A 19,181-nucleotide genomic window follows, 5' to 3' on the forward strand; every position below is an offset into this window, starting at 1 on the left:
GTTTTCTGATAAAATATGAAGTAAAAATTAATGATTTTAGAGATTCTGTCAAAGACAGAATCTAAAATCATAAAAATCGAGTGAAATTCCCTTGTCAATTAAGAAAGCCAGAAATATCTTTGAAACCATTGCGATTACCAGTGCTGAAGCCGAGCGAGCTTTCAGTGTAATGAATAATATTGATTGAATGAATGAATAAATAATGTTGACAATTAAACACGTTGCAGATTATGATGACCATACATCTAAATGGAAAACCATTGCTTCAATTTGATCCGGATCGTTTGTCAAATCATTCCTCTGTAATCATCGCTCAGCTATTGAGAAAAGTGGAAGATCAACAACAAATATTAATAAAGAAGTAAATTGTATATGGCAATTTTTAGAATAAAATTTCTTGAATATTTGTGTAATTATTTTTTTTCATGTAATTGTTATTTTTGTGTACTTTTTCTAGAAACTTTGCTTTTTATGTAATATTTGTTTTTATATTGTGGAATGTTTTGTGATAGTTTTTATGTTATTTGTTATATGGGAAATATTTCATGTTATTTTTTATTCGCAATATTAAAATTTTATCATGAAAAAAAAAAAAAAAATGTATCCATTATATTTCCCTAGTTGTTAAAAAAAAAAAAAGACGAATAAAAAAGTTGCGCGTGTGCCGAGCACGCATGGTAGATGGTTTACGCGAAACATCCTTCACGTTTCTTTTAAGTATTTTGATTTGTATATATTGATTACGAAATAAAAGCTTTTTTATTGATCATTCACAAATTTTCATAATTTCTGGAAAACAAGATACAATGGATTTATGATAACAGTCATACCTACTGCAGTAGTAACTTCAGGAAGTATGATTGCAATGTCATACTATTCTAGAATTCTAAAAAGTTAGAACTCCAAACACTATCGTATCCAGTTATCACCATAAGGGGAGGCATGATGACCAGGTTTTTAAGTTTTTTTTTTTTTTTTTTTAGATAGATCGTGCTCTAATCACACTACTAATAGTGCGAGCGTGGATGAAGTCACTTCCGTGACCGATCAAATTTACTCGGTAGAAAGTCAGAAAACTGCAAGCCCATTGTTAAAATATTCACAGCTCACACTGCCTTGATTGCAAGAAAGCAAGCTTATGCAGCATCAGCAAAAAAAAAAAAAAAAAAAAAAACACGCCTCCCATTTCACCCCTCCATTTGTTCCAAATGCCTATCCAGCTCAGTCATAGTTAATTTGGAGAACTAGCACTTTATTTGCTTATACACATTTTACAGAATTTTATATAAGTGCCTTCCTAAGAGTTCTGGCTGGCAATATAGAAAAATTATTAAAAAATGATATCATTTAAATGGTGATAGTATGTAGTGGACAAATTAAGGATTTTCTATTTTACTGTTACCTAAAAAAAAAAAAGGTCAACTGCAGCCGTTATCAACCACTGCAGGATGGAAGCCTCCTCAACAATTCGTGTTGAGGGAAATGGACCATAATCTGCCACGCTAGTCCAGTGCAGGTTGGCAGATCAACCGTATTTAGCAGTCAGGGGCTTGAACCCCGGTCTACTCAAGGAGTGTGTGCTACTGCACTCCCGCTCCTGGCCACTCGGTACGGAGGCAGCTGTTACCTATTCAGAATCAATTTCCAATTAAACAGAATTAAAATGTATTTTGCAACCAATACTTTTTTTAAGCAAATGGACATTGTAACAACAACAAAAAGCTTAAATGAATAAGAACTAAGTACTACCTGCCGGAGATCATTAATCATATCATCTACTCTTGCATTGTCATTTAAAAGTTCCTTCAGTCCATCTATAGTGAGATGTTCCAGTAATCCCATAATAGCCTCACAATCCAAGTTTATCTGAGACATCCTAGTTAGGATAAAAATTTTACTTTCATTAAACTGCTTAAAAGTAATAAGGAACAAAATTACTAACAAGAATCAAGAACAGTTGTCTTACTGGACAACACAAGATCAGGGAAATCTCCGCCCAGCGTCATGAATACTTTTTCATTCTTCAGTATTTTACCTATTTAATTATATTCCTGGTATTTGTTCCAGTAAGCAAATTTACCACAAACTATTAGATTGTTTTGTTGCACCAATATGAAAGTTTATTATGGTTTGGGTGTGAAGCTCAAAGTGAAAAACCCACTATATAAATAGGAACACTGGATGGCTGTTTCAGGTTTAGTTGGAATGTCATCAGTAGACATTCCGTCCACTGTATGGCTAATACTAATACTACGAAAACAGTATTAATATTAGCCATACAGTGGAAGGAAGCCAATTTAAAGTAATAATAATAAATATATAAAATAAACTACCTCAGTGTTCCAATCCACATGTAGATATCTAATCCAGCTTACCTGATTTTAGAAATGCTGTCAACCTCAACTATCAGTGGATGTAAGTTATTAACAACTTATTGGCCAAAAAGCAACTTCATACAATCCAGTCTAAACCACCTCTCCAGTGATTTGAAGTCACTGATGATTATCAGTAGTAGCCATTCATTTTAAGAATATCCAGATAAAGGAACCACTAGGCAACAATCTTCTTAGTTAGCATACTGATGTGGGATTTACTTAAAGAAATAACTACAAAAATAACAAGGGTAAAGGGAAGAGATTTTACTTTCATAAAGGGGATTTAATAATCCAAGGCAGTTTTCTAAATTCCTTTAAATGAGACCAACTGATGATGTTAACAAGTGTAATTCTAAACAGCAAGCAATCATAGCAGCCATTAAGCTTTTTATACTAACTGAGTGATATTGCTCAAGGTTTAGATCAAAATGGATGTCAAATGAAATGATGATAAAGAGAAGAAATATGTATGGAAGATAATGGATTGAGAGTGGCCACTGATGTTTAACATTGACAAATGCGATGTAATGCCCATGGATTGCAGTAATTTAAAAATAACATACCAAATATGTGGCACCATACACAAAGTAGTGGAGAATGAAAAAGACACGAGAATGATTATGCACCCAGACACTAAGCTCTCTGAACAGAGCAGATGGACTGCTAGGACAGCTCATAATGTTTTTTCAATGATATACAGGAATTTTGTTTTTGTCTTATTAGAATAAGGAGGTGATTATCCCGTTGTATAAAAACAATGGTTAGGTCACACCTTGAGTACTGCATAAAGGTGCAGAGAAGAGCAGCAAGATTAGTGAGGAAAACAAAAGGGTACTCTTACCAAGAAACTTCACTTCTGCAAATTTCAGTGTCTGGCACCTGCTAAGAGATCTGATTGAGGTGTTTCAGGCTTTGAATGGATTTACTAAATTAAATGATGGTGACTGCTCAGGCAACACACATAAGGGGGCATAACTTAAGGGAGCATAACAGAGAAGAACAGGTGCAGGACAGATGTGCAAAATTTTCTTTTCAGAAAATTTTGCACATCTGTCCTGCACATCTGTCCTTTCATATGCTGTTTTGGAATACATTTACGCAATAATTAGACAAATTATTATTGGGAATGGATTGTGTGTGTGTGTGTGTGTGTGTGTGTGTGTGTGTGTGTGTGTGTGTGTGTGTGTGTGTGTGTGTGTGTGTGTGTGTGTGTGTGTGTGTGTGTTTGATGATGCTATGTAAAGCATAATTTGTCAATACTAATAAATTATCAGAGGACATGGAAACCTACAGCAAGTATAAAGTATTCTGAAATCAAGTGATTAAGACAGTTAAGCAAGCAAAGGCAAAGTGCTGCACAAAGTCTTTGGAAAAGAATGTGAAGAAAAGTAGTTAACATTTCTTTGCTTATGTTAAGAGTAGAAGAGGAAAGAAATAAACCACACTGGTCCACCAGATATGAAAAGCACAACTATTGATGATTTGTTTGGGCTGATTGATGACAAACAATAAACATTTTGCATCTACATTCACATGAAGAAGCTTTCAGAGACAGGATACCAGAAGTATACAAAATTACAACTGGGAATTAAATGATTTTGTGATAATTGAGAGGAATGTTGAAGAGAAATTGCTGAAGCTAAAAATAAACAAGTTAGGCAATATACGCAATGTATTACATTCAATATATTTTTTTAAATTATGAGCGTTGTTCGATAAAGAATGTTTTTTTTTTTTTTTTTTTTTTTGCAACATACCTTTATTAATCATACATATTTTGATGGTCTTTTTTGAAGTTGTCCCCATTAATGAAATGGGTGTACTCCAACATTTCTGCCATTCTTCATAATTTTGGTTGAAGCCATTTTTTGACAGAGTAGTAGCAGCAATAACAGCAAATGATTCAAAAAATAAAGCTTATATAGCATCAACAAAAAAAAAAAAAAAAAAACACAGTTCGCCCATCTGTACCCTCCGAGAATTTGTCCAGTTCTTCCTTGAACTTATTCAATCCCATCCACTTCCATGCAACAGATGGAAGTATGTTCCAACAATCAAACACCTGCTGGTTGAAGCCAAAATTTCACATATCTACCTTTCAACCATCCTTCCTCAACTTAAATTTATGCCCTCTTATGTGTGTAGTCTCAGCAAGTGGAAGAATGCCCTTAACATTCAGCTTACTTTATCCATTCAAAGCTTTAAACACCTCAATCAGATCTCCCCACAAGTGCCTAGTCTTGAGACTGCAATTCGCAGAACTGAAGCCTTTCTAGGCAAAGCACCCCTTCTGTTTCCATCACCAGTCTGGTTGCGCTTCTCTACACCTGTTCCAGCAGATCAACATTCTTCCTAAAGTGAAGCCCCCCAGACCTGTATAAAGTACTCAAGATGAAGCCTAACAATGGCTTTATACAAAGGGGTAATCACCTTCTTATCCCTGCTAGCAAAGTTTCTGTATATCATTGATAAAATCAGATTGTTTTGTTAATGATATACAAAAGTCCTGGCAGTATATCTGCACTGTTCAGAGAATTTAATTTCTCACTGCACAATTACCACCAGGTCTTTTTCATTCTCCACTAACCTGAGTGTAGGTTAAAGTTATGATAAGTTATCCTGGAGTTACTGCTACCCATATGCAGTACTCTGCTTTTGTCAATGTTAAACCTCAGCTGCCATTGCTCAGCCCAAAGACCCATTTTTCCTGGATCCTGTTGCAGTAGATCACCCTGATGACTGTTGTTAACTATCCTACCAACCTTTGTATCATCTGCAAACTTAGACATTAAAACGTGATATACCAATATCAATATCACTGATAAATATACAAAACAACAATGGGTCCAGCACTGAAGCCTGGGGGAACTGATAACTCCACTGATAACATTAGTCAACGAAGAGCAGTGCCCATTGATAACCACTCTATCTTCTTCCACTTAACCATCCAAATTAAAAGCAATTTGCTGTATGGACAGCAAACTACTCTTAATGTCATATTGCTCCAACTTGTACAGCAATCTTTCATGTGCAACAGTATCCAAAGCTTTCCTGAAATGCAAGTATATGATATTAAAGTTATTTTTTTGCCTCCAGTTCCTTGGTCACTAACATCATAGTAACCTATCAGATTGGTTAGTAAAGACTGCCCCCCCCTACCAAATCCATGCTGTGATTACAATATAATTGAATACCTGTCCAGATGGTTCTGCATTACTTCTTTGATGAGTGATTCCATTATTTTCCCTGTAACAGATGTTAAGCTAACAGGACTGTAATTATTCATGTTGCCTTTTGATCCTCCTTTATGAAATGGGGAAATATTTGCACATCTCCAATCCATATGGACCTCCCCTGAATACTAGAATGCCATCATAATTATGGCTAATGGTTTGCTTACCTCCTTTGCTGTCTCCCTCAATATGATTGGATAGATCCCATCCACTCCAGATGCCTTTTGCATGTCCATCTTCAACAATTGCTCATCCACTCTCCTTTCAGTTTTTTTTTTTTTTTTTTATGAAAACCCCAAACACGAAAGGTATCAAAACCTATAGTACTTAGTACCATGCATGGGTTGAAGGAGAAGTATGGGGGGAGGGGGATACCGAAAACTTTGCTCTAGACACTAAACATGGGTTTCACCACTTCAAGCCTCCAATAAGCAAAGTGGTGGTATTTCACCGGTTGATGAAAGTCATCTACCACCTATGAGTTATCACAAAGTTATGAGACTGCATTGCTTTTCATTAGTTTGATAAACTTCTAGTATCCCTATCCCTAAAAAATTCCTTATGTGAATGTAGATGCAAAATACTTATTTAATTGTGTGCAATCTGAGCAGCATCATCAACAGTTAATTCAAAGACATCAATTTGTCCAATGTGATTCAACCAATTCCTTCTACCATTAATATAAGCATAGAAGTATTTATTTTTCTTTGCATTATTATTACTTCTCATAATCTGCCTTAGCTTGCCTAACTCCTTTGTGATTTGATTAACACACTAATTTATATCTGCCATAGGCGCCTCTATCAACTGATAATTTAATGCATCCCATGAACTTTTCTTCTCTGCCACATGTCTAACTAGTTCATCTGACATCCCTTTAGGTTTAAGCCTTGAACTGTATTTCTTCATTGGTATGAAAACACTAGTAACATCTTTGATTACGTCCCTGAATAATTCCCGCTTAGAATTTGCTGCTGGTAGCATTAGCAGTTTATCCCACTGCACAGAATGTAAAAAGTGTCTGACACCACGGTAGTCACCCTTATGAAAGCAAAAGCCTTTTCCTTTATCTTTGACAGTAATCTTGAATTAAATTCCACATTAGTACACTATGATTGCTGCCACCAAGTGGGTCTTTTACCTTCCGATTCTTAATGCATGAAAAATCACTTCTGACAACCAGATCAAGAGTATTGCCTCCTCTTGTTGCCTCTCTAACATGCTGCTGTAGAAAACTGTCATCCAAGAAATCCACGAAAGTCTTACTAGTGTGCGACTGACCAACCCACAAATTCCATCTCATAACAGAAGTTAAAAACCTCTGTTATGAGACATTCTGATTTGTTGGCCCACTCTATTTCCCTGTATAGTTGGTTGGCATACTCATCAGTCATTAGGCCTAACACATGCCTACTCTCAATTTTGTTCTCCAAGGAAGATGTCTTTGTGTGTGTGCTAGGTACAGAGACTGTGAGGAAATTAGGTGTTAACTCAGTGTTCTCATGGACATCTATGAGGTGTAGAGTAGATGCCCTTGAAGAAATTAATATGAGGGCCCATCAAGCTCTCAGCAGCCCAAAATAGAGGTGTACAAGGCTTTGAATGGTTTGAGCATGCTCAATGCCAATGGGATTCTTCATCTTTCTCAGAATAATCACCTCAGAGGGCATAAATTCAAATTGAGGAAGGACGGATGTCGGATAGATGTGCGAAAATTTGCCTTTGGCCAGCGGGTGGTTGGTTGGTGGAACCGACTTCCATCACTTGTTGTTGAAGTTGATAGCCTAAACAAATTTAAAGCTCAACTGGACAGGTATTTCGAACGAACGGAGGGGTGAAATGGGAGAGGGTTTTTTTTTTTTTTTTGGCTGATGCTGAATAAGCTTGCTTTCTTGCATCATATGCCTCTACTAATGCTAACTCAATGACAGAGCTCACTCCTGTGCACCAAACAACACAGTGGCAATCTCCAAGGCAGAATGCACTGGTTACACAGGAAGCAGTTTTGTTGGTGATTCTATTGTCAGGGAGAAGGGGAATATATTATGCAAAAAAAGGATAGGTGGACCAGGACATGTCTGAGAGGGGCGAGAGTTGATGATGTTGTAGGGCAGATATTGTCTTTTAAGGGAACAAAACGTGATATTGTTGTACACGTTGGCACTAATGGCGTTAAAAGTAAGAGATCTGCAGATTTACTTAACAAGTACAGGTCAATGCTGAAAAACAGTTGAGAGTTAGGGTTAAATTTGAAAGTGTCTACAATTCTTCCCAGACACGATAGGAGGGAACACATGATGAGAGCCTTGTCAATCAATTCGGCCCGGGAGGGAATGTGGAAGGCTCATGGGGTAGAATTTTTTTTTAGCATGGTCTGTGTTTGCTAACAGGAGAGACTGTTTCTACAGAGATGGGATACACTTAAATAGAAAGGGAGCAAGAATATTTGCCGATGCTATCAAGGCAGTGTTAGGTGAGTCAGAAAACTGCTAGCTTGGGGAAGGGGATTATTATTATTATTATTAGCTATATGGTGCAAGGAAGACTGAAGCTTATGCACCAAAAAAATATTCCTGAGTTACCCTGAGAGAGTGAGAGAGACAAAAGTAGAAGGGAATCACCAAGAGAGAATAGAATGATGATATCCAGCTCAGGACTAAGTGTGCCAAGCCCATACTCACCACATGTGAGCTCTTGGAGTTGTTTAAAAACATAATTAAAAATATGTTTTAATATTAAAAAATGAATTATTTACAGTTGCACTCATAACAGATTGAAAATAAAGGGTGGCATCAAAAAAATTTAACAATTTAAAATTTTTTCATACTGATTTGAAGGTTATAAACTGGCACACCTGTTGTTGTTGTTATTATGGGAGTTTCTGGCGCAAGGGCTACTTTGGCCATATTGCGCCTACCAAAGGTAGTGAAGCTGTATGTGATGATTGCTCTGGGAGCAGTTAAAATTGATCATACATTTGAATTCGTTTTAGGTACAAAAAGAATTCGGAGAGGTTTGCATTATTACCTATGATGCGGCTGAGTGACAACGGTTCTTGTAATGACAACGAGCTGAAAATACACTGTCGGACATTGTTAAACAAGCTATATTCAATGAGTATATGCTTTACTGTCAGTGGTTTCAAGCAGTGCGTACACTGCGGAGGATCGTTTCCTGTGAGCAAAAAAAGATGAGTGAGGTGAGTATGGCCTATTCGGCTTCTGGCTAGAATTACTACTTCTTTTCTATTTTTACGCAGGCTGGAATTCCATAATTGTGGTTCAGGTTTCAGCTGAAACAGCTTGTTCTGTGTTTGATTTCTCCACATAAGTGCCCACTGCTCCATACATTTTTTTTGGATATTGCATCTACAATCAGTATACGGGACAAGGTCATTTGTTGAATTTATGCTGGAGGGATGTTTGGCAGCATTATCTGCGCATTCATTTCCTTTAATAATGCTGTGTCCTGGAATCCAAGAGAAGACAACAGTTTGCTGATGTTCGTGAAGACGTATTAGCGCATGTCTTAAGATTTTTAGCAAAGGATTGTGAGGTGTCGTGTTTTTGAGAGCTGAGAGAGCACTTTTGGAATCCGTATATATGATGCTTTTATTGATTGACAGGAGTGAAATATGTTCCAAGGCAAGCTTAATGGCATGAAGTTCAGCAGTATAACTGCTGCATTCTGCAGGAAGTGTAAGTGAAATAGTTCTGTTAGGGAAGACAGCAGCTGCACCCACTTTATTACCAGACTTAGAGCCATCAGTAAAGAGGGAATAATTCTGTGTATGGACAAGATGTAGCTGTTGGATGTTGATATCTGATATAGCACCTTTTCCACACTGCTCAAAGTAATCATCACAAGAAGGCGTGAAGGTAATCCATGGAGGATCTGGATCTCTTAAGTCACTGAGAACATTATGAAGTTGAATATTCCAGCATTCTGTTAGATTTTGGAATCTGATACCAGTAGGCCGAATTGTTCTTGGTTTGTTTGCATAGTGGATTATGTACTGAGGATCATGTAGTAGTGGCCAAATAGGATGTGTGGGGTGACTTTTAATTTTAACAGAGTATGTCATCAATAACATCTTTCTTCTGATATTCAGTGGAGGTTCGTGGGCCTCAACATACAAACTTTGAACTGGCGATGTTCTGTATGCACCTAGAGCAATCCTAAGAGCAGTGTGTTGGATGGGAGCAAGACGAGCTAAGGTACTCTCTCTAGCAGAGCCATAAACAGGTGCTCCATAATCCAGCCGAGATCTAATTAGGGATCTGTATAGACGGAGCAAAGTGTAACGGTCTGCACCCCATGATGTACTGGAGATTACCTGGAGTACGTTCATTTTCTTAATGCAAATAGTTCGTAGGTTTTTGATGTGGTCTTGGAAATTTAGCTTCTTATCGAAAATTAGTCCTAGGAGACGAATATTGTTCATGATTGGAATAGGATGACTGTCCAAGAGTAGCTCAGGATCTGGATGGATTTTGCGCTTGTTGCAGAAGTGGATAGCTGTAGACTTTTGCTTTGATAGCCTGTATCCATTTTGGGTCATCCACAGTTCAATATTATTTATTGATATTTGTAAGTGCCTCTCGATATAATTCATATTCTGGGAGTGACAGGATAAAGTAAGGTCATCAGCGTAGAGATATGAGTCGACAGTGTTTGGAATTCTGTTTGTGATATTGTTGATTCGCACTGCAAATAAAGTGGCACTGAGTACAGAGCCTTGTGGGATTCCTTCTTCTTGTATGTATGTTTGTGACAGAGCCTGATGGTATCGGACTTGGAAAGACCTGTGGCGAAGGAAGTTTTCAATAAAAGATGGTAAATGGCCTCTCATATCAATAGTATGGAGATCCTTTAGGATTCCATAACGCCATGTGGTATCGAAAGCTTTTTCTATATCAAGACAAACCATGACCAGATGTTGATTTCTAATGAACGCATTTCTTATGTTTGATTCCGCCTTTACCATAAGATCTAAAGATGATCTATTCCTCCGAAAGCCAAATTGATTGCTGCTGATTATGTTTCTTTTCTCCAGGTACCATGTTAATCGGCGGTGCACCATTTTTTCCAAAGTTTTACTCAAGCAGCTGGTTAGACATATCGGTCTATAGTTGTATGGAGCCGAGTGATCTTTTCCTGGTTTAGGGATAGCTATTACGTAAGAATGTTGCCAGGAACAGGGGAATGTGTGTACAGAATAGACCCTATTGTAGAATTTTAGGAGTGAGGACAGAGATTTCTCATGTAGATGTTTCAGCATTATATAGTAAATACCATTAGGGCCAGGGGCGCTGTTTCTAGAGGTATTTATGGATTCTTTCAACTGGCATACCTGATTCCAAGATGCATCTGTTAGAAGAAAATTTGCATATCTGTCAGAGGGTTGAGTATAAGATAAGATATTTTATTATGAAAGTAGCCTGTCAGTAGAGACTTTGTCCCTATGTGTTGTTATATTGTTCAGTGCACAGACTTCTCTGATAAATTAAAAGCTATTAAAAACTTTTTAAAAATTTTATAGCTTTATTTATGCATATGGATATGGCCTAATTAATTTTCTCTCTCTCAATTGCTATTTGAATAGAAAATATATGCCTTTATTATTACAAAACACCTTATAAGTACTAAGTGAAAGATTCATCAGATACAAATTTTTAATTTTGCATACAACTATAACCGTAATAAAATTATATGAATATGGTTAACCTAAAACTGGTTAAAAATAAAAATCACACCTTCACATCTGGAACTTTCTCAAGAAGTATCTCATATTGATTTAAAGAGTTAATGAATGGGTTAGATGAAATTTAACATCATTAGTAAATTTAAAAAACAATTTGTATTGTTAATGTCTCTATACATTAGATTCACAGACTAAAAGTAGCTGCAGGCAGAGGCAAAAGTGATGCTTACACTGCTTCTATTGTAATGAGCAGCAGCCTAGAGAGCAAGTTGCTGAGATTCATCATGGAACAAGTAAATACATGGGCTGTGTTAGGCTTACTAAGAGTAAGAACATGTGCATGTACACCAATGCTAGAAGTATAGTAAATAAATTTGATGAATTTGAAGTGCTGATCAAGGCATCAAAGGAGGATAATGTTGTCGGGATATCAGACATGGTGCTACACAGATATAAGCAGTGCAGAATTGGAATTTGGGGAGTACAATGGGTACAGAAAGGATAGACAGGGTAGGAAGAAAGGACGGGTTATGCTGTTAGTTAAGGAACACATCAAATTGAAGAAGTGCATCCAGTTGACATGGGTGAACAGTGCAATGCTGAGTCTGTTTAGTGTGACACAAACACTGGGAAGCTGAAAATGAGAGTGGGAGTGTGTTATAGGGCTAATGACTCTGATAAGTACAACGAACAGTTGAAGAGAAATAGAGTGGGCCAGTAAATCAGAAAGTATTGTAATGGGGGATTTTAACTTTCCAGATGGAACTTGTGAGTTGGTCACTCGCACGCTAGCAAGACTGTGGATTTATTGGAGGATTGTTTTCTACAGCAACATGTTCAGGGGCAACCAGAGGGAGTAATATTCTTGATCTGGGGAGATTAATATTGTATATATCCAGTATATTTTTAATAACAAAATGTATCTTTCAGGGTAAAATGGACCCCTTCATCAGCAATATACACACTCTAATGGAATAATGATGTTAGAGACAAAATTTCATAGATACACAGTTGTGCATGCTGTGATGCATGCATAGCCGTGAGATTGATCATTCAACTACTAGATTGGTATTCACTGTTAGTGCACAAACTTCTGTGGGTCTGCTGCCACTGTTTATCCAGCTTCAAGACAGGGTGTAGCCTTGTGCCCTTGCAGCGATTCATGGTTCTTGAATTGCATGATATGTTGAGCGACTCTAGCCAGAGGCGGTGGCGGAAGTGCCGGGATTGGTCGATTACTTCATAATCGTGTTTAGGGTTAAGGTCACGGTGGGTCAACCAGAAATGTTCCACGATTGCAGAGTGGTCAGTTTCATCAAGGTGAATTGATCTGTCATGCTCCACAAGGTGGTCTTGAAGGCATCTCAAGCTCTCTCCTATGTAGCAACTGCCACAATCTTTGCAAGTTATATGGTACCACTCCACTATGCAAAAGAGAGGCGAGTGGAGTTTTCAGGTTAGAAACCAGGGAATGTAAGCTCCTACCAGGTAGTTGTACGCATTTTGTGTGATATTCCTGGAGGATTTTCGAAATCTGGTTCGACATTATTATTATTATTGTTAATAGCCATATGGTGCAAGGAAGCCTGAGGCTTATGCTGCACAAGGAAAAAAAAAAAAAAAAAATTCCCGAGTTACCCTGAGAGAGAGAGAGAGAGAGAGAGAGAGAGAGAGAGAGAGAGAGAGAGAGAGAGAGAGAGAGAGTGCGCGTGTGTGTGTGTGTTTGTGTGTCAAAAGTAGAAGGGAATCATCAAGAAAGAGAAGAATGATGATATCCAGCTCAGAACCTTGGGTGTGCCAAGCCCATACTCACCAGATGTGAGCCCCCGGGGTTAAATGCTCAGATAGTAGGGAATATAGGTGGTAGGCATATCGTCACGTGGTGATAATGGTCTCGGGTAGATTGTGAGCTCTTGCACTTGTCTAATATGTGGGTTAGATAACCACAGTTGACCAGGTCGGTTTTTACCTTGTAAATCTCGGTGCGTCTAGCTTCCTCTGAGCTGGAATGGCTCTAAAATCAGGAGAATAGAGTGCGACGGTGCTGTTGAGTTGGCTAGGTAGGTTTGTTTGTCTGTTTGTTTGTTATTTGGTTTTTAGGAGCATTAGCAACTAAGGCCATATTGCTCCAGGGATATGCGGTGGTCATTCTCTGACCTTTCCACATCCTCCGTATTTGGTGGGCATGGGCTCGAACCCCGGTCTAATCAAGAAGCGTGTGCTATGCACTGCTGCTCCTGCCCACCTGGCTATGGAGGCGCGGAGTTGGCTAGGGGCGTGGCTTGATCTGTAGTTGGTAAACTGTTCGCACCACTTGGAATGATGAAGATGTCATCAATGTATCTGCACCAAATTGCAATGGGTACAGGCAAGCAGGCTCTGGACTATCTGTTCCTCCAATTCCTCCATGGCGATGTTGTCCACGATGGAGCTAACAGGGGCACCCCGAAGATAATGACGCTACCTGACAAGCATAAGTTGAGGGCAGTACAGATGTCCTCTGTGGATAGAGATGTTCTGCTCAGTAGATCTGAGTTATTCTTCAGAAGTTGCTTGGTGCAGTTTACGGCCTGTTGTATTGGAATCGATATAAACAGGGACATGACAATCTCGCTGTCAGAGATTGAAAGTTCTTTAATTAGGTGAATGAACTCGCCACTGTTAGTGACAGTGTGGGCCGTATTTCCCACTAGAGGTGTAAGGAGTTGTGCAATGTACTTAGACAGCTCATATGTAGGCGTGTTGCAGCAGGACACAATGGGCCAGAGAGGAACACCTAGCTTGTGAATCTTAGATACTTCATAAAACTGTGGTAGTTGGCAGCCTGTGGCATGCAGTAGCCACTGAGTTGATACTGAAATTTTTCCAGATTTGAATCATGTGGAAACTAGTTTGTTGATGTTTGACTCTAGGCTTTCCAAGATCTCGTTGGCAGCTTCTTTATACTCTTTGTTACCAAGGTAGCCATATTTCTGATGCTTACTGTTCGCGACAACAATGGAAGTTTGTGAATTTAAGTATAGACGCTCACTCCTCAAGAACGAACACCCGTTCCACCAATAATGCTTTCTTCATTTTGAATTTCAGCAGCAAGCAATTAACATCTGAGCAGCTCAACATTCTAACCTCCAGTATGAAGTTTGCTGTCTTATGGTCAAGATCACCGATCATACAGCTGGCCATGGGAGTAGAGGCAGGCATAGCCAACTTCCCTGAAGAAGATGCCAATGAGATCTGCTTCAAAACGGCCTCCATCCTCTGACGAACATGGCCCATCCATTACTACTTTAACCATAGGCAGCACGCTGCTCTTTCCTCCATCAGAAAGGACAACACCATCGTCGTACTCCCCGCAAACAAAGGGTGTCACACTGTCAGATTAGACCAGTCAAAGTATCTGGAGAAAGCCCTCATCCTCCTACAGGACTCCCAATGTCTATGAACCTGTGACTGATCCACCCATCAAAGTCTTGGGATGCCTAGAGTCAAACGTCAACAAACTAGTTTCCACATGGTTGAAATCTGGGAAAATTTCGGCGTCGACTCAGTGGCTACTGCATGCCACGGTATGCCAACCACCACAGTTTTTTGGCCTACCTAAGGATCACAAGCCAGACGTTCCTCTCCGGCCCATTGTGTCCTGCTGCAACGTGCCTACATATGAGCTGTCTAAGTACATTGCGTGACTCCTAACACCTCTAGGAGGAAATATGGCCTACACTGTCACCAACAGCGCCAAGTTCATTCACCTAATTAAAGAACTTTCAATCTCTGACAGCAAGATTATGGCATCGTTCGATGTTGTGTCCCTGTTTACATCGATTCCAGTCCAACAGACCGTAAACTGCACCAAGCGATTTCTGGAGAACGACTCAGATCTACAGAGAAGAACATCTTTATCCACAGAAGACATCTGTACTGCCCTCATCTGTGCTTGTCAGGCAGCATCATTATCTTTGGGGGATTCACTGTACAAGCAGGTGCACGGTACTGGTATGGGTGCCCCTGTTAGCTCCATCGTGGCCAATGTTGCCATGGAGGAACAGATATTCCTGAGTGAGCCCGCCTGTACCCATTACAATTTGGTGCAGATAAGTCAATGACATCTTCACTGTCATCCCACATGGTTCAGAGAAAATACTACTGGAATACCTCAATTCTTTATCAGTATTCATCCAGTTCACTTTAGAATTAGAAGTAGATGGGTCCCTTCCATTCTTAGATTTTCTGGTAAAGCGTGTGGGCCCCACACCTGGAGATCTCAGTATACCATAAGCCAATGTGGTGCGGGCAGTTTACCAACTACAGATCTGGCCAAGTCCCTAGCCATCTCAACATTCTAGTAGTTGAATGATCAATCTTGCGGCCATGCACGCATCACAGCGCGCACAACTCTGTATCTATTAAATTTTGTCTCTAATGTATTATTCCCTTAGGATCTGTATACTGCTGATGAAGGGATCCATTTTACCCTGAAAGCTATATTTTGTATATTAAATATATTACTGGATACATACAATATTAAACAATGGAATTCAGTACAGCAGGCCCATTTGTATTTATACACTTGATCTGATTATCAGCAGTGATTATTCATGCATTAAGAATTTGCAGATAAAGGAATCACTAGTTGATAGTGATCACAGTGTACTGAAGTGGAATTTACTCAGACATGTATCAACCATCAAGGGAAGGGTTTTTGTACAGGTGACTACAGTGGTCTCGGACAGTTTTTAAATTCCATACAGTGGGAGCAATTGATGATACTACCAACAGTAAGTTCTAAATGGAAAGCCTTCAGAGATTTAATTTTGGAGGCTACTAGGCATTTCATACCAACTATGAAATGCTGTTCAAGGTTCAGGCCTAAATGGATGTCAGAAGAATTAATGAGGCTCGTGGCAGAGAAGAAAAATGCATAGAAGTCTACAGCAGATATAAGCTAGTCTTTAATCAGGTCACACAAAGCAGGTTAGGCAGATTACGAGAAATGGTTGTCAAAGGAAGCAAAGAAAAACAGCAAAGAGTTTACTTATATAAACTCCAGAAGGAAGGAAGGAGTTGAATCAGATTGGTTCACTTGATATTGATGGTTTGACTGTTGATGATCCTGCTCAGATAGCTGACAAACAAGGAGTATTTTGCATCTACATTCACACATGAGGAGTTATTCAAGGAGGGGAATGGAAGATGTTTACAAAAAAACTAACAGAGAGCTAAGTGATTCTGTAATAACTAAGAGCAAAGTGGAGAAGAAATTGTTGAAGTTAAACATAAAAAAGGCACCTGGGGTAGACTGAATTTATCCAGTTATATTAAAGGAGACAGCAAGGGAAGTAATCAAACCCTTAGCTATAATTATGAGAGCTTCCCCAGTTATTTGCACATCTCCAGTCCATGGGGTCCTCCCCATGGACTGGAGATGTGCAAATGTATCCCCAATTCACAAAGTGGGTTCAAAGGGTGATGCAAATAATTATAGACCTGTTAGTTTAACTTCTGTTCCAGGGAAAATAATGGAGTCACTGGTTAAAGAAGTCATGCAGGATCATCTAGACAAGACTGCAGTAATAGATCAGACACAGCATCCAATTGTTAAGGGGGGAAGCCTTGTCTGACCAATTTGATTGGATACTATGATGTGGTCACAAAGGAACTGGATGCAAAGAATAATTTTCATATCATATACTTGGATTTCAGGAAAGCTTTTGATACTGTTGCACATGGAAGACTGCTGTACTAATTGGAAGGCTATGGCATTAAGGCTTTATCCATTGAAGCATTTAAATACTATTGAAATGCTGCAATGGGTAAAGGGATGGTTGATTGGGAGATGGCAGAGAGTGCTCTACATGGACTAATGTTATTAGTGGAGTCCCCCAGGGTTCAGTGCTGGGCCCATTGTTGTTTTGTGTATTTATTAATGATATTGATGAAGGTATATCAGGCTTAATGTCCAAGTTTGCAGATGATACAAAGGTTGACAGGGTTGTTAATGATAGTAAAGACAGTATGCTACTGCAACATTATCTAGAAAAGTTAGGTAGATGAGAAGTGGCCACTTGAAGTTTAATATTGACAAATGCAAAGTACTGCATACGAATAGCAGTAACCTAAGAGAAATGTATGAGCTGTCTGGTACTACACCAGTCAGGCCACACCTTGAGTACTGCGTACAGGTCTGGAGGCCTCATTTTAGGAAGGATGTAGAGTTGCTTGAGTGAGTACAGAGAAGACAAGATTGGTGAGAGGTTGTTTGTTGTTTGGTTTTTAGGAGCATTAGCAACTAAGGCCATATTGCTCCGGGATATGCGGTGGTCATTCCCTGACCTTTCCGCATCCTCCGTATTTGGTGGTGACGGGCTCGAACCCCGGTCTAATCAAGAAGCGTGTGCTACGCACTGCTGCTCCTTCCCACCTGGCTACGGAGGCGCCGATTGGTGAGAGGAACAAAGTGGTTCTCTTATCAGGAGAGGCTCTAAATTCTGAAAGTTACAGCATCTGGAGACTAGGCACCTGCAAGTTGATCTGATTGAGGTGTATAAGGCCGTAAATGGTTTGAGCAGGCTCAATGCTAATGGGATACTTCCACTTGCTGAGATTAAGAACCCGAGGGGGCATAGATTCAAATTGAGGAAAGACAGTTGCAGAATAGATATGCAGAAGTTTGCCTTTAGCCAGCGGGTAGTTGATTGCTGGAAGAGACTTCCATCTGTTGTTGTGGAAGTTGATAGCTTAAATAAATTTAAAACTGAGCTAGACAAACATTAGGAGTGACTGGAGGGGTGAAATAGGAAGGGTTTTTTTTTTTTTTTGTCTGATGCTCTATAAGCTTGCTTTCTTGCATCATATGCCTCAACTAATGCTAACATTGTATCCCCATATTGAAATTCAGTATCACTTATGCCTGAGTGACAGCATGTTCCTGCTATTCTTACAATAGCTGCATATGATGACTTAATCAGTACTTAAAATTTATTTAAAATACTCCTAGCGATAGTGTAAATGGAAGTATACATGCACATGCTCTTATTCTTAGTTATCCTAACACAGCCCATGTGTTTATTTGTTCCATAATGACCCACAGCAGGGCCTGAAGTACCAGACACCTTGCTTTCCAGGCTGTTGCATGTACCAATAGTAGCAATGTAAGAATCACTTAATCCTATGTCTGTGGCCCTAGTTAAGCTATTAATTTGTGCACCCCCCCCCCGAAAGCTAGCAGTTTTCTTGCTCGCCTATCACTGCCACAATAGCATCAGCAAATATTCTTACACTCCTTATATTCAAGTGTATCCCATCCCTGTAAAAAGAGTCTCTCCTGTTAACAAGCACAGACCATGCGAGAAAAATTTTACCCAACGAGCCTTGTACATTCTCGACTGGGCCAGATTAATTGACAAGGCTCTCGATATATATTCCCTCCTATCAGTTATGATTTTTTTGAAACAGTGCCCTGTACTTGTTAAGTAAATCCTCAGATCTACTCTTAGTATCATTATCAATGTGTACAACAATATCAGATATTATGCACTTAAAAGATATCGAATCTACAACTTCAACTACTTTTGCCCCTGGGAGACATACTCTGGTCCAATTCCACCCATCCTTTTTGCACAACGTATTTTCCGTTTCCTTGACAATAACTACCTCTTGTGGGGCCAGCACATTCTATCCTGGAAATTACCACTATGTTGTCTGATGCACAAGTGTAAGCTCTGGCAATGAGTTGGGCAGACAAGAACTTGATGGGCCCCCATTTTAATTGCTTTGTGGGTATTTCCTCTACTCTTGAAACTCCCATAAATACTCATCAGCATGCTGAGTAAGCACCTAATTTCTTCACACTCTCATGTTCTGTTCTAGAAA

At 39.1% G+C, this 19,181-nt stretch overlaps 1 protein-coding gene across 3 annotated transcripts in view; it reads right to left on the reverse strand.

Annotated features, from left to right (window-relative positions):
- LOC150088697 (vacuolar protein sorting-associated protein 37C-like) overlaps positions 1 to 19,181 on the reverse strand; it is a 104,700-nt gene that overhangs the window by 75,427 nt on the left and 10,092 nt on the right. For all 3 annotated transcript variants that reach the window (XM_090370862.1, XM_090370861.1, XM_090370860.1), the window contains one exon: positions 1,750 to 1,876. In XM_090370862.1, the coding sequence (XP_090226988.1) occupies positions 1,750 to 1,875 (126 nt within the window). In that variant the 5' untranslated portion in view covers position 1,876. The remainder of the gene's footprint in view (positions 1 to 1,749; positions 1,877 to 19,181) is intronic.

The sequence above is a fragment of the Mastigoproctus giganteus genome, chromosome 3, assembly GCF_048544385.1.
Source record: "Mastigoproctus giganteus isolate SK-2022 chromosome 3, ASM4854438v1, whole genome shotgun sequence".
NCBI classification, from domain to species: Eukaryota; Metazoa; Arthropoda; class Arachnida; order Uropygi; family Thelyphonidae; genus Mastigoproctus; species Mastigoproctus giganteus.